We start from the raw sequence: 15,115 nt of genomic DNA on the forward strand, positions 1-15,115 counted from the left end.
ACTTGCAGCGTTCAGTTAGTAGATCACCTCCAGCTCCTGCATTTCCTTACAGAGGCCAAATATACAGGATGCCTTATATGGCATATAGAGGCCTTATATGATGTACAGTACATAAATTTCACCAAGTACAGCAGCAAGTAATTTACATGCATAGATCTTTTGGCCCAAAGAGCTCCAAGGTTTATCAGAACAGAATTTTTTTTTTACATTACAAGGAATGTGACTTGAACACATTCTAAAGTATAATAGAAAGAATATTGAGTAAGAAACTAGAGCAATGCTATTATTAAGTGCAGTGTTTCTGTGTTTGAAGAGAAAAATTACCTGTGGCTTATATGTACTGTAACAATAGATAATTTTGGGGTTTATAAATACATATCATAAACAGTGGTACTCATTTTACATAAGAATTACAAACACATGCAGTGTAAAATATTGCTTTTACACATTAAAAAGTATACTGTACATCTCTTTGTTTTCAGATATTCTGGCCTCCATTGAGGAACATCTTTATTCCAGTGTTTTTGAACTGCTGGCTGGCCAAATGTGCACTGGAGAACATGATAGTAAGTTGGTTTGTTTTCTAAGCTGTACGTGGAAAAAAGACACAATTGAACTTTTGTCGAAACATGTTCACATTAGTGTGTGAATAATATTTTGGGGTAACTGGCTTTTTTTAAACTACTTTAAAAAACTAATCTTTTTTAAATATATCTCTGACTCTTGCCAGATGAATGGAAAATCAGAACTTACAGTATATAGCTTGTAGAGTTGGACTCAACCACTCTTACATAAATATAAAGGTTTTGTGACAGACCCCCTCCCTTCCCAAACACACATCATTGGCCCAAACATATTATTATTAATATTATTAGCAAAACATATTTCAATGTTTAAGCTGTGTTTGCCTAGAAGGGCAAATTCACCTTATCCCAGCAGGAATTAATGAGCTCCATATTTGCCTTTTTTATCCATCAAACTTTAAAAACTTCATTCTTGCCCACGACATTCCCATATGAACAGTCTTATACTGTGGACCAAACATGCAGCACCACATTTTGGTTACTCTGCAACAGTAACAAATATAGCTCCTGTATAAGCAATACTTTATTAATTTTTCATATCTTTGAGTTTTCCAAAATTCTTTGGCGTAGCCATGGATGTCTGAAGGTAAACCACTTGACAAAAAACTGGACTGAACAGACTATAGTATATGTGGTTTTCCTAAATCTGTTGGTTATAATTACTCATATGTTAGGAGTTACAGAACCCATTATTTCTTTGTTTAAGTTTAGTCCTTCTGCTTTTGCGATTAGGCTTTCAGGCAATAATAACACAGCTTCCTTTGTCATAGATAAAATTATAGTTCATGCATGCTGGTTGAACCACCTCAAGCAGTCATATACAGTATGGGACCTGAATGATCCTTGAATTTTTCTTTCCTTTTGCATATCCTATTAAGAGTATTCCATGACAGCTGTGTGATTTCCCACCTCATTTCCTCTCCTCACGTGCAGCTGTAAGGAATTGATTCACAGGACCAGGTTGTGCCGCAGTGTGCAGCAGATTCGGCAGATGATAATCTCAGCTGCAACCACAACAGAGTCACCAAGAAGAGCCACAACAGGATAAGACAGGACAGATAAATTAAATATCAGTGTACTCCAGTTCTTACATCAGACTGTATGCCTGCTGGTTAATTTATTCAGTCAGGCAATATGAAAAGCTTTGTAAATTAGATCAGGCCTTCAGTTCTACAGCGTTGCCTTGTCAGTGATTGCCTTGATTTTGTCAAATGTGTAATAAGTGGGGCAGCATGGTGGCACAGTGTTTAACTTTGCTGCCTCTCAGTGCTAAGGAGTTTGTATAACCTCCCCGTGTTTGCATCAATTTCCTCTGGGTTTTCCGGTTTCCTCCTGTACTTCAAATATATACGTACTGATAGGCTTCTGGGAAAATTGTCCCTGCTTTAAGTACATGTTTGTGTCCATGTGTGCCCTGCAATGGACTGGCCCCCCATTGCTGGTCAGGTTAGGCCCCAACTTCCCCCATAACCCTGTACTGGATAAAGCAGTTGAAAAAATTGATGTAATTTGTGCAGCATGGAGTTGCGGTTAGGGCTCTGTCCACATGCTGAAAATCTTTGAGGTCCTTAACAAGATGCCTTTGCCTTCTTGCTCCAGTAGACCCTGTAGATGGGTCCTACATCACTGTGGGTTTATCTGTCTTGGACTCCTGCCTGTTTCCCATCCAGTAGAGAGTCCTGTGTTCTCAGCCTGTGGACCATTACAAAACCCTGAAGATCTGGCTCTGTAAGCCACTGGATTGTGATGACCTTAACCCAAACTTAGATCTATTTCAAATCTACATTTTTTTTTTCATGGAGTACAATAAGTATTGGACAGGTGAAAATCCACGTATATACTGAGAGCCATTGGAGGTGCGACAAAGGCATATCGGAACCAATAGCATTTGTTGCACTTTAAATGCCTCTCAGTATATCTCAGATAAAAATGTGCCCGTCTAAAGTCGGGGATTTCACAACATCCTGGTGCTCATTTATCATTTATCAACACATTGTTATTTCAGAACGATTTGCACAGAGCCATTCAGAGGACACAGTCTGCCATGTTTAATCAGGTCCTTATTCTCATCTGCACGCTGCTCTGCCTGGTGTTTACAGGGTAAGCTTACTTCCATTCCCTCTGCAGTTCTGTACGTAGAGTTGGGACAGAATTCCAATACAATACAAAGCTTTGTTCATCCACTGATGATGAGTGCTTAAGGACATGAGGATTACGTACAGTATTTGATTTTCTCCTTCTAGCAGAATCAAAATTCATTTTTTCTCCTTGTGTACAGTATGTCCAGAAATACCATAAAAAGAACAGGAGGTTGTGTTTGCACTGAACTCTAGGGATAATGTACATTTTGAAACTTAAAATCTTGGTGTTTAATCACCAGTTGTTAAATAGGAATGTTTTCAGCTTAGCTTATGGCATTGTATAAAAACTGATGTCTAAAGCAATATCTGACTTATATGAGAATCAAATTAAAGAACAGCAGTCTCCCGCATCATCCATCAAAACCTGTCACAACTCATTTTCTATTTTAGTTTTGAGCAGGAACTCACGTTGAGCCAGCAGGGTGCTAGCAAACACTGAGAGATGCGCATGACTGAAACCAGCTATGATGTATTTGGTATTATGTGCAGGTGCTCCCTGAGACATAACACAAAAGAAGAAGATTTTTTTTTTTTCATCTTCAGGACATGTGGGATCCAGCATCTGGAAAGAGCTGGGAAAAACCTTTCTCTGTTCAACTCGTTCTATTTCTGCATCGTCACGTTCTCTACTGTGGGCTATGGCGACGTTACTCCGCGGATCTGGCCCTCCCAGCTGCTTGTTGTCATCATGATCTGCGTGGCTCTCGTAGTGCTGCCACTACAGGTGGGAGAGCAGTGTTCTGTCTAAGCTGGCTCAGAGTTTGAGCATTTTGTTATCCTGTGGAATTGGATGGCTGACTTTATCCCTGCTGAAATTTGTGCCAACAGTTGTTTTGCTATTTTGCATCACAACGCCTGGTCAATGCCAAACTGGAAACTTTCAAGCCACAGAAATGTCAAAAGTGTGTATTATCAATGGTCGGTAAAGGGATTTCAGAATAAGCAACATAATAATAATAATTGCTTACACTTATATAGCGCTTTTCTGGACACCCCACTCAAAGCGCTTTACAGGTAATGGGGACTCCCCTCCACCACCACCAATGTGCAGCCCCACCTGGATGATGCGACGACAGCCATAGTGCGCCAGAACGCTCCCCACACATCAGCTATCAGTGGGGAGAAGAGCAAGAATAATGAAGCCAATTCAAACATATTTGACTCAGATTATAACAGGTAGATGGGACTTGAATGTTGTCAGATATAACAGATTAATTTACCCACTAAGCTTTACAAATCTTAATTAAAAAAGGATTCCACTCTTCTTTTGACAGGGATTAGGAAGCCAAAAAGTATTGGGTATTTTTTTTTAATGAAGCGAGATTTCCTAAATTGTGGTCGGCTGCTTCTTTTCTGTATGGCAGTTTGTAAGTAGGATTTGTGAGTTTTTTAGCCTCATGGTACTTGGAGATTTGCTAAATGGATTTACTGGGACTGTAGAAGAAGAAGATGAAGCCCTGTAGTTCTTTTTTATTAGGAAGCCTTGACAGAGTCTATTATCAAGATACGGTATAACAGTCTGTATGAAAGAAGAGCTATTTCTAAATGGCTAATCAAAGGATGTAGGAAAATCACAGCTGCTGCTTGGGGGCTTTTTTAGTATTTAACATCGCTATTCTGAAATTACCATAGGCAAGTCAAAGAAAGATTCAGAGGTTTGTGGAACTGATATACAAGGTCATGCTGTAAAAGCTATACATTTCTTAATTCATTCTTTAACAGACTGTTTTCCCCCCAAATGATTGAGAGTGTGCTGCAGGAGGAATGGTGGAAAATGTAGTTTAAATGTGCTTTTTTCTCAATTTTTCCCCATGATTCTTTCATTTCTTCCATTTTAACCAGACTGTGAAAGTATGCTTTTCTTTAAAAATGAAACGGCACTGACTTCTCTCCACCTGTCAGTAGTTTTGCAATGTGTTGGATGATGGAGCCACACTCTGATCTTGCAGTTTGAAGAGCTGGTGTACTTGTGGATGGAGAGGCAGAAATCGGGTGGTAATTATAGCCGTCACCGAGCTCAGACGGAGAAACACGTGGTCCTGTGCGTCAGCTCTCTGAAAATCGACCTTCTGATGGATTTCCTCAATGAATTCTATGCACATCCACGGCTTCAGGTAAGAACGCAGTGGCAAATTGAAAAATTCCTTCTTTTCGTATCGTCATCCTTTAGCAAACAGCAGAAAAGGAGTGAAGTCGAATGTACTGATCAACAAGTACATTTTTTTTCTTTAGGAACAGTTTGGTGAAATCTGTAACTTTGGCATATTTTGGCATTAGAAAAACATTATTCTGTGGTCTACATACTGAAGAATAAATTATTTAAATTATATAACTTATAGGTCATTATTATTGTACATAACGTGTTATCTTAAATGTGGTTGTAGTTCAGGTGGGTAGCTGCGTCAGCATGCGTAGGCTGCAAGGGAACAAGTAATAGGTTTATTCCATGCTGAAAAAAAGAAAAAAGAGAACACAACGTTTCGGCCATGGAGCCTTCTTCAGGTGTGCTTCTTCTGGTGTGCCACACCTGAAGAAGGCTCCACGGCCGAAACGTTGTGTTCTCTCTTTTCTTATTTTCAGCATGGAATAAACCTATTACTTGTTATCTTAAATGTGTTTAATTGAAATGTCTGTGGAATTGTACAGTAGTTTGTTATTAATTTGTTTCAGCTGTTAAAAAAATCAGTCTCTTTAAAATAAAATGTTCTTGATCAGATGAGCTGAGGCTTAAAATGAAATTATCACCTGTCCAAGTGCACAAATGGAATTTTTAAGTGTGCAATCAACCATTTTTTAAACTGTTTTTTGCCATACTGGGACCAGTGGTGTTTTCTCATTGGAGGCTGTTCCTGTTAAGTGAAAGATCTCCTCTCTCTGCTTGCAGGATTACTACGTAGTCATTTTGTGCCCAACAGAGATGGACCTCCAGGTGAGACGTGTCCTGCAGATTCCACTGTGGTCCCAGAGGGTCATTTATCTTCAGGGATCAGCTCTGAAGGACCAGGATCTCATGAGAGCTAAGTGAGTATGAACAACCCTCTCTCTTATCTCTCTCCTGTCAGTTCATTAGGCGGATGATATTTACAGTAGGTCAGTTTTAACCCTGTACTACTTCATAAAACTGAAGTAGTTAAATTAGTGGTTGTAGTCAAAAACACTATAAGTTATGTAAAAGTATTGTAGGATTTTTTTACCATGTATTTTTTATAATGTTTTTTTCTATTCCTTCTGACTTGCTCTACAGGGACATTTCTGGCAATGTTGTTTTACTCCCCCTCTTAATTGTTCTTTTCCCAAACCAAAAATTTGACTTTTAAAGACAAGTTATTGCAGCTACCAGGCTAGTTCACAGCATTTATTTGTTGTTCTGCATCAGCAGTCGAGCAAAAAAAAAGTATTTGCATTTTAAATAGAAGTGGTTGGGTCCTAAAAATAATTTAAAACCTTCAGTAAAGCTGTTTATCAGAAGTAATAAATTCTGGCTAGTTCATGATAACACAGACATAAATGTGTGAGACACTCTTTCCTGAATTCTGAGTGCCACCAGTATTAATAATTTCTGTTGCATGTCAAAACATTATTATTATCATTATTTTAATTTATCAAGCACTGAAATTTAAATTCCCGTTCTTTGTGACCTATTCATGTCTGTGGGCCACAATAATTTCTGAAAGGGAAGACAAATACTTTTGAAGGCATTCAAAATATCTTCCTGTTGCACGTTTCATTAATCATAAAACACATTGTTATAACTCAGCCTGCCATCATCGCCTTACCAGTTTGACAGCTCCTTTGTGTTCATGTATTATTACCATTTTTTGAGGAATTAAAACACCTTGGACGCCATTAAAATCGCTGGTGTAAAATCAACACTGTGCTTCATCGAAAAGAAAGTAAATTATATTAGAAAGGAGAGAGAGAGAGTCATGACCACTCTCTGTCAATGTGGAGTATTCGAGCAATAATTGAAATCATTCGTCTGTGAATCTGTGAAATGTTAATATAGTAGATTTACCTGGTATAAGTAGGGGCCTGCAGATTTGCATGGGAATAATAGGGCAGGGGAGAGAGGCTTCACTAACCTGCTACTCTTAATAGCTCCCACTAGACCCATTTGTCTTCTGACTACTGTAGGCTCTATAGAGAATAAATATAAGACCTAACACTGATCAAAGATGACATCTCTGTGAGTGCAGGAACCCAGCAAGTCACAAATTAGTCACAGGTCACCCTCTTTCTTCAAGCACTGAGTCCTGGACAACTAATCCTAATTCTATTAATAATCCCTTACATTTACAGTATATACTGTAGCACTTTTCCAGACACTCCACTCAAATCGCTGAACGGACTCCCCTCCACCACCACCTCGATGATGCGATGGCAGCTATAGTGCGCCAGTACACTCATCTCATAGAGCACCAGCTATCACTGTGAAGAACAGAATGATGAAGCCAGTTCATAGATGGGGATTATTAGGAGGCCATGATTGGTAAAGGCCAGTGGGAAATTGACATAGCACCCCTCTTTTCTCTTTTCGAGAACCACACTGGGATTTTTAATGACTATAAAGAGTCAGGAACTCTATTTTACATATCATCTGAAGGAAGGCACCTTTTTACAGTATCTTTTACCTTTTTACATCACTATACTGGGACATTGGGACCCACACAGACTGTGGGGTGAGCGCCCCCTGCTAGCCCCTCTACTACCTCTTCCAGCAGCAACCTTAGCTTTTCCCAGGAGGTCTCCCATCTAGGTACTGACCAACCAGCTACTGACTCACAACTGCTTAGCTTCAGTGGGTTGCCATTTGTGAGTTGTAGGGTGATATAGCTGTTGGGCAATCCTACCTTTGTGGCACTCTGTCAGCAGTGAACTACATGATTTGTGCACCACTGTGCAGGAATATCTTTGTCACCTTTTCACAATCAACTAGTGAAGATCTAGGCCGTTCTTTTTTACCAATTCAACACCTATTTCTAAAAAAAAGAAGTGTGCTGAATTTTTCTTTCTTTTGGCTTTTTAGAATGGATGATGCAGAGGCCTGTTTCATTCTGAGCAGTAGAAATGAGGTGGACAGGACAGCAGCTGTAAGCAATGATCTATTTTTAAAATTAAATTAGGAAATAAGGCACAACATAGATATGCACCCTTTTACCTTTGGAAGTGATTCTTTTCTCTAATCTTGAATGTTTAGGGCTTAAGCAGTCATTTAAAAATATTAAATGACATTGGGGTACAATTGATTTCCTACTTTAACTATCTACTATAAACCAACTATCTACTTTGAAGGACTGAAAATATAAATCAGTTTTCATTAGTAGTTACAAGGCTAATCCACAAAAAGCATAAAATTATTATTTTCATACTTATGATTTGTATGTGGAGTATATTAAATTTGAGGCAAATGAAAAATATTTATGGTTTCAGGAATTGTGTGCTACCTGCCTGTTTACTAAATTTCAATATGTATTTAACAGACCTTGTCTGATGTTTCTTAACTCCCGTGCTCTTGTGAAGAGACTCATTTCATTCTTATCTCAAAGTCTGCACTTGCTTAGTAATTCATGTCTTGAGTTCCAAACAAAACATCTCAGGCCAGATTTGACTTAATTCTGAAAAACTGAAACTACTGCCTTTTACAACATTGGTAGCAAGGAAGCCTTTTTGTTTCTACAGGATCATCAGACTATCCTGAGAGCATGGGCTGTCAAGGACTTTGCACCAAACCGCCCTCTCTATGTGCAGATACTGAAACCAGAAAATAAATTCCATGTGAAATTTGCAGGTAAGTATTTTTAATTTCCTAGTTGCAATCATGTTTATTTCCTGTGGTGGAATAGAGAAGTGAGGGTGTCTCCTTGTCTTGCAGACCATGTTGTGTGTGAGGAGGAATTCAAGTACGCCATGCTAGCCCTGAACTGCGTTTGCCCTGCCACCTCCACACTCATAACTTTGCTAGTCCATACCTCGCGGGGACAGTGAGTATCAGCTCATTGATAAATGAAAGAAATTGAAGTAGGTGGCTGCGTCAGCATGCTTAGGCTGCAAAGGAACAGGTACAGGTTTATTCCATGCTGAAAGGAAGAGAACACAACATTTCAGCTGTGGAGCCTTCTTCGGGTAAACCTTTACCTGTTCTTTTGTAGCAAAGAAATGTTTGATGCCTTGTCGGTTTTGCCTCTGTTTTCTTCCTAATGTTGTGTTCCTAATAATGTTTCTTCACAAGTGGCCTTGATTAACAGATAGCTCTTCATGCCAGTGGCTTTGTTTCAGTGAACAAAACGTGAGAGGTATATAGTTTTCTGTACACTTTCCTATGTTCAAAGAGTCTCTTAGCAGTTAAAGCCAGGGTGGAAAATTGCTATTTTTGGGCAGCTGCTCCCTACTTAACCATGTGTGTCTGATCTTTTTCCTTTCCATTGCATGTGAACGTTTTGACTTCTTGTCACTAGAAGGCTTGCATTTCATACCTTGATCCCTCTATCAACCCTTTCATCTACAATCAGCAGATCTTACTGATCATCAAGGACAATTTAAAGGCATCACTTGGCCATATTATACCAAAATACAGTACGTTATTTTAGGAAAACCACCTACTTTCTGTATGTTCAGCATACTTTCCTAGCTTTTTTTGGGTGGTGTCTGCAGATACAAATATTTGATTTTCTCTACGTACTGTAAATGTGTTTTACTCGAGACAAAAAGCATCTGTATGGTATGTAAGGTAAACATTATTAAGCAGTAACTGAAGTCTCAGGGAAATTCATTCAGTGTTGTCATTGGAAACAGGTATTTGCTAGGTACTAGCTGACTATGAAAAGGATTTCCTTAGAAGCTGTCCTTTTTGTCCATCTTAGCCAGCCAGATTCTCTCAGTAAAACGACGCCCCCAGAAACTTTCCATTTACTAGCAGTCTTGTGGGGAAATCTGTGTAGAGGGCTGCACCCCTCCAGCAGTGGGTGTTGGAATTCTTGTACTGAACATCAACACACAGCTTGTAGCCTGTGAGAAAGGTGTGTTACATGATGGATGGACAGGTTGTAGGACCTTTATATGCACTGTTTTATTCCTGTGTGGAATACAGGGGTCATCCCTGTAATATCAGACCATAAAACACAGTTGGTGATGGAAAATTGGGTAGGTATAGAATAAAAATAGCTAGTGATTCTAAATTAGAGAAAAAATAAATGAGCTGTTATGTAGTTAATAAGAAAGTTTGGGATACACTTTTTTAAATTGTACAAATTAAACATGACTGAGTAATTTCCTGGGCTAGAAAACCTTTTTATGTTTATAATTTCTATCACATCAACAGTATTCTAATATTCTGGCATATCAACTTTATTTAATAGTAAATGTATTTTTGATATTCTTTAGACATGTTGCCCTGTAAACACAATATGGTTAGGTAGTGTTATTTTAAAATGCATCCAATGCCTGGGTGTATGAAATGTGTTTTTGGTGAAAACGGTCCATTTTGTGATGACAGTAGAACTTCAGGTTGGGGTTGTGGTTTTTGTTCAACAAACCGCAATACAAATAATACAGAAAAGAAACCTCATCCACCATTTCATGCAACCTTCTTAGACGTCAGCATGGCAGATTGGTTTTTGTTCATTCTGTTACTTGTTTTTCATGGAATTCTTCCAGCTGATTCTAATGACCTAGCTCACAGCCTGCAATTAAAAAACATTTCAAAATCTTTCTCACAGAGAATGCGTATAAGAACATCTAAGTGGAAAATGTTTTTTTTTTGCAATAAAGTAATTTATGGAAATTCATATTGGGGTTTTTTTCTAGTGAACTGTAGCATTGCATTGTTTGAGGGATCAGAATATTGACAGTCTGACTTCAAACAAAGGGCAGGAGTCACTTTGATAACAGACTCTCCTGTTTTTCTAAATCTCCTAATTCTTTACTGACACCTTAATGATAATTATTTACAGAACTCCCTTGGAAGCTTTAGACCAGAGACAAGGAGCATACCACTCTATATTCAGGTGATATGACCTTCATAGGAAGCACTTCTGAAAATAATCACTTCATTAGACTAGCCTCCATTGTGTGTGTCTGACAGCATATCTAAGAGGCTATAAAGCTGGTTGGTCTTTTAAGAGCATTCTTACAAGCAACGTTAAGAGAACATGATGCATTTTTATTGCCTAATATTTTATTTTGTCTTGGTTTGTCTTTTTAGTTGGAATTGCTTATTTTTATTATATATCCTCCCAGTGTGGAATCACTCATTTTGGGTTGACAGCAACACCTGCCGAGGTCCACAGCACCTAACTGGAGAGATATTGTTGAATGGAGAAGGGACATGTTTGTCCCTGACTTCACTACAAATCTCCATGTCCCTTACCAAGTCTCAGGGATCCCTATTTGCAAAAAGCCCTGCCTGACTTATACCACACTAATACCCTGGTGATACTCTGTTACATGCACAGGACCACTTGGTCACTGTCAATTCATGACTTGGCACTGGTTTAAACCAGCAACATCTGGTGGTTAATCACCCATGGTACTCATGTCAGAGCTTGCCTCAACTGGAGGAGGGATGGAGCTTTCAGTGACAATGTTACATGCTCAGGGACATGTAGAAGCAGCAAACACCTGCCCACTAAGAATCAGGCAATTCGCATCACCCATTACTTTGCACATAGGCTCATTAGAATGCTTTGATTTGACCGGCTATGTTTATATCCCCTTTCTATATGCCCTGTGTGCAGTTCACCACTTCATGCTTTTTTTAACAATTTGGTTAAAGAGGGAAAACTAATATTGCATCTCTTCAGTCCTTCGGAAGGACCAAACTTAAAATGGACGATAATCACAGATGGCAGACAAGATGGCCCCTGAAATTTACAAAAGAAAGTGTTCATTACAGGTCAGGTAAATGGATGTTTTATCCTTCCTTGACCAGAAGCAATACTCTAAAAAGAATGGAACAAGACACAAGTGACACAAAAAATGTGTGAACTTCTGAGGCCATCATGTTATGCTGACAGTATCTTGAAACAGATCTTCCCGGACATGGGCAGAGCTTTACAGATGTTGAGCTTTTGCTGGTGTTTCAGGGAAGGCCAACAGTCTCCTGAACAGTGGCAGAGGATGTATGGACGCTGCTCGGGGAATGAGGTCTACAGCATCAGGCTGGGAGACAGCAAGTTCTTCGGGGAGTACGATGGGAAGAGTTTCACTTATGCCTCCTTCCACGCTCATAAAAAGCAAGTATAATGTTTTTCCCAAACTGTGAAGTTTACAGCTTAACATATGCAGGTGTGAAGCAAATGCCAAATTTCATCCCCACAGCCAGGGCAGGATTATTGGATGAGCACTACAGGAAGCCCCGAATGAGTCAGAGGCGGTCGGTTGGTGTAGGTTTTGAGTTTAAGTGCTATCTTCCAATTAGATTTGCCAATTGGGTTGATTAATTTTAATTGAATTTATTGGGACTGAAACTCGGACGCCCGCCGTGAGCCTCTCGGGCGCTGAGCAGAGTCATGAGGAGAAATAAGGTTAAAAAAAAAAACTAATTTCTCTTCCCTCGTCAGGTACGGCGTGTGCTTGATAGGAGTCAAGAGAGAAGACAACAAGAGCATTCTGCTGAACCCAGGCCCCCGGCATATCATGGCCTCCTCTGACACCTGTTACTACATCAACATCACCAAGGAGGAGAACTCAGCCTTCATTTTCAAACAGGAAGAAAAGCACAAGAGAATAGGAGTTGGTCCTGGGGGTCTTTACGATGCTCCATCAAGGCTCCCTGTGCACAGTATCATCGCCAGTATGGGTAAGTCAGAACACTGTACATGTTAGAGGCCAGGTGACCTCACAGTTTCTAAAATGACTCAATCCTGGTCTGAAAATATTTTGGTTTAATCTCATTAATTGACTTCAAAACTTAAACATCTGAAATAGGGTTTCCTCCTTTTTTTCCTTTTTTCTGTTCCTACCAATCTTCATAATCTTTGATTTTCCTTTTAAATAGGTGTATTGTATTGTAAGGTACCAGTTTTTTTCTGTTATGTTCTGAAATAGAGACTACTAGTACAGTATATGTGTTTTTGTCTGCCCTTGTCGTGTATCAGCATGAGTACATAAGCTGACTGTTTTCTTGGCTGTTTTACTTCTTTCTCTTTTTGGCTGACCCTTTTTTATTGTTTCTTTTTCTTTAATATTTTAAAGTTAATCAGTCCACTGCCTATGGTAAGTTGTGCATGTCGCTTCAATGGCATTTTGCAAAGAGAAAACAAAGGAAGGAATGTTTCAAAGCTTTCAGTATAGATTTGTATTTTTTGCACCCATTTTGCTTTTGCAAGGCGAGCTTTTGCCCCCCAAAAGTGGTACTGAATATGTCTCCAGTTGAAGAAATGGGTAATGACAAACTGAACTTCCTAAAATGCTTTTTCTTAAGAATAAGACAATAGGATTCCAGATTTATTCCTAAGACATCACAAATAATACTATGTCTACACTGCTTTTGTTACTACTTTGTCTAAAAAAAATGAAATACATTTCCTTCCAAAATGGCCTACAGTATATAGACTGTTTTCTATACTTGTGTAGAATTGTAATGAAGTTTGGTCCTGGAACAAATACACTTCTTCTTTCTAGACCTTTAGAAGCATCTTATTAACTATCAGCAGAGATTTATTCCTAGAGAATTGGGTGTTTAAATTCTAGACATTGTGCAAAAGCTTAGCCAAACTAATCACCCGCCCTGAACATACTGTACTGTAAAAAGAAACAAGCATTTTTTAACACTATAATGAATGGTTAACCAAAATGATGTGATCAAACTTTTCTAAATAGCTATTTTCTAAATTTTATTTAACTTCTGTTTGCCTAAAACATAAAAAGAATGCCACCTATCTTCTAAAAACCAGGATAATGTACTGTACATACTGTCTTGGTTACTGCACACTTCTTTCAACACACTTTTAATCCTTTTTAATATTTATTTGTTTATTAATATGCAAATAAATATTATACAATATCTGAAAGATATATTACATTATAACAGAGCACTAACCTTTGTCCATATGGGAGGTTTTGCTTCCAACAGCTAGTATGATAGGACATAGGATTGTGAACGTTTAAAAATATCAGTGGAATTTGCATGTTTATATACACAATCTGGGAAATTATCACTGTATTCTGAAAATACAGTTCAGTTTTATGAACAATTTCCGAGCAAAACCCACTGTATACTGTGGGCAGATTCATCAGATATTCAGCTTTGTTGATTTTGCAAAATGCAGCTTGCACTAAGACCTTGCACTGTATGTGTTTAGAGTGATTAGGTTATTTAACTTAGTTCTGGGGAATGTCTGAAAAAACGCATTTTTTCTCAGAGGTTGTGAATGTTTAATACCCGATTGCCATTGAATTAAATTATTAATTTTTACATTTCCGAATAATTTAATTTCAACGTTTTAAAACGTGCCCTTTTGAAGAATGTTATCTAGGCCACTCAACATACCTGCTTTGCCGGTCACGAGGGCCACAGTAAAAAAAGAGACTACCGCCAGGTATTTCCATATCACCGCAGAAAAAGTAAATAGTACCCGCGGTTCTTATTTCAGGAACTGTAGCCATGGACCTGCAGAACACAGAGTGCCGACCCAACAACAGCAGCAAGCTGGCCTTGCCTGCAGAGAATGGAGCAGGCAGCAGGAGACCTAGCATCGCGCCTGTCTTGGAGATCGCAGACTCCGCCTCCATTCTGCCATGTGACCTATTAAGCGACCAATCAGAAGATGAGACCACGCAGTCGGATGATGAGACAATACCTGCTCCCGAGTATGTATCAATGAGGCACGGTGGTAGGGGAGCACAGGCAGGTGCTGGAATTTGCCCATAGTTTCTAACATTTCTTTTTTACCTTAACAATAGAGAATATTTCCACTGTGATTCCACATCAATAAATTGTCAACAAAGCTTGCCAACAGCTTGTAATTGTTAGTGATTCAGGCCCCTAGAGAGCCAATTTCCACCTGGAATTTTCTCCCCTGTTTTGTTATATCTCTGCAGCAGAATGTAGCAAAAGCCTGGTTAAGGTCTTAAATTGAAGCTAACACCCTTGGCACCTTAACACCTGGCATACATTTCGTTGATCTCTTAATGTGTCCACTAAGCAGACAAACAAAAAAAACAGCAGGCAGAATTTTTTCCTGTCTTCAAATTTTTTAGGCCTATCAGTTGGCTCAAAATGGTTGTAGGCCTTGTCCTAGATGTCATATAAAAATATAAAAGATGTAAAAGATATTGCAACGGCTATAAAAGCCTTTAGGCATTGAAAAAAACTTTGAGAGTGGCCTTCAGGTGTGAAAAAATTACCACTGATAAGAAACTGATTGATTACCACCTGCTGTGTCAACAATT

The 15,115-nt window shown here is 38.8% G+C and overlaps 1 protein-coding gene across 12 annotated transcripts in view; it reads left to right on the top strand.

Moving 5' to 3' along the window:
* The window catches only part of LOC102686091 (potassium channel subfamily T member 1), a 128,766-nt gene that overhangs the window by 82,266 nt on the left and 31,385 nt on the right, over window positions 1–15,115 (top strand). For 8 of the 12 annotated variants that reach the window (XM_015366489.2, XM_015366491.2, XM_015366483.2 and 5 more), the window contains 12 exons: window positions 483–566; window positions 2,590–2,684; window positions 3,269–3,449; window positions 4,675–4,839; window positions 5,610–5,746; window positions 7,752–7,815; window positions 8,405–8,513; window positions 8,598–8,706; window positions 10,675–10,728; window positions 11,806–11,955; window positions 12,283–12,521; window positions 14,317–14,533. In XM_015366489.2, coding sequence (XP_015221975.1) covers window positions 483–566; window positions 2,590–2,684; window positions 3,269–3,449; window positions 4,675–4,839; window positions 5,610–5,746; window positions 7,752–7,815; window positions 8,405–8,513; window positions 8,598–8,706; window positions 10,675–10,728; window positions 11,806–11,955; window positions 12,283–12,521; window positions 14,317–14,533 — 1,604 coding nt within the window. The remainder of the gene's footprint in view (window positions 1–482; window positions 567–2,589; window positions 2,685–3,268; window positions 3,450–4,674; window positions 4,840–5,609; window positions 5,747–7,751; window positions 7,816–8,404; window positions 8,514–8,597; window positions 8,707–10,674; window positions 10,729–11,805; window positions 11,956–12,282; window positions 12,522–14,316; window positions 14,534–15,115) is intronic. The other 4 variants (XM_015366493.2, XM_015366495.2, XM_015366488.2 and 1 more) reach the window with 1 other exon arrangement.

The sequence above is a fragment of the Lepisosteus oculatus genome, chromosome 24 (assembly GCF_040954835.1).
Source record: "Lepisosteus oculatus isolate fLepOcu1 chromosome 24, fLepOcu1.hap2, whole genome shotgun sequence".
NCBI classification, from domain to species: Eukaryota; Metazoa; Chordata; class Actinopteri; order Semionotiformes; family Lepisosteidae; genus Lepisosteus; species Lepisosteus oculatus.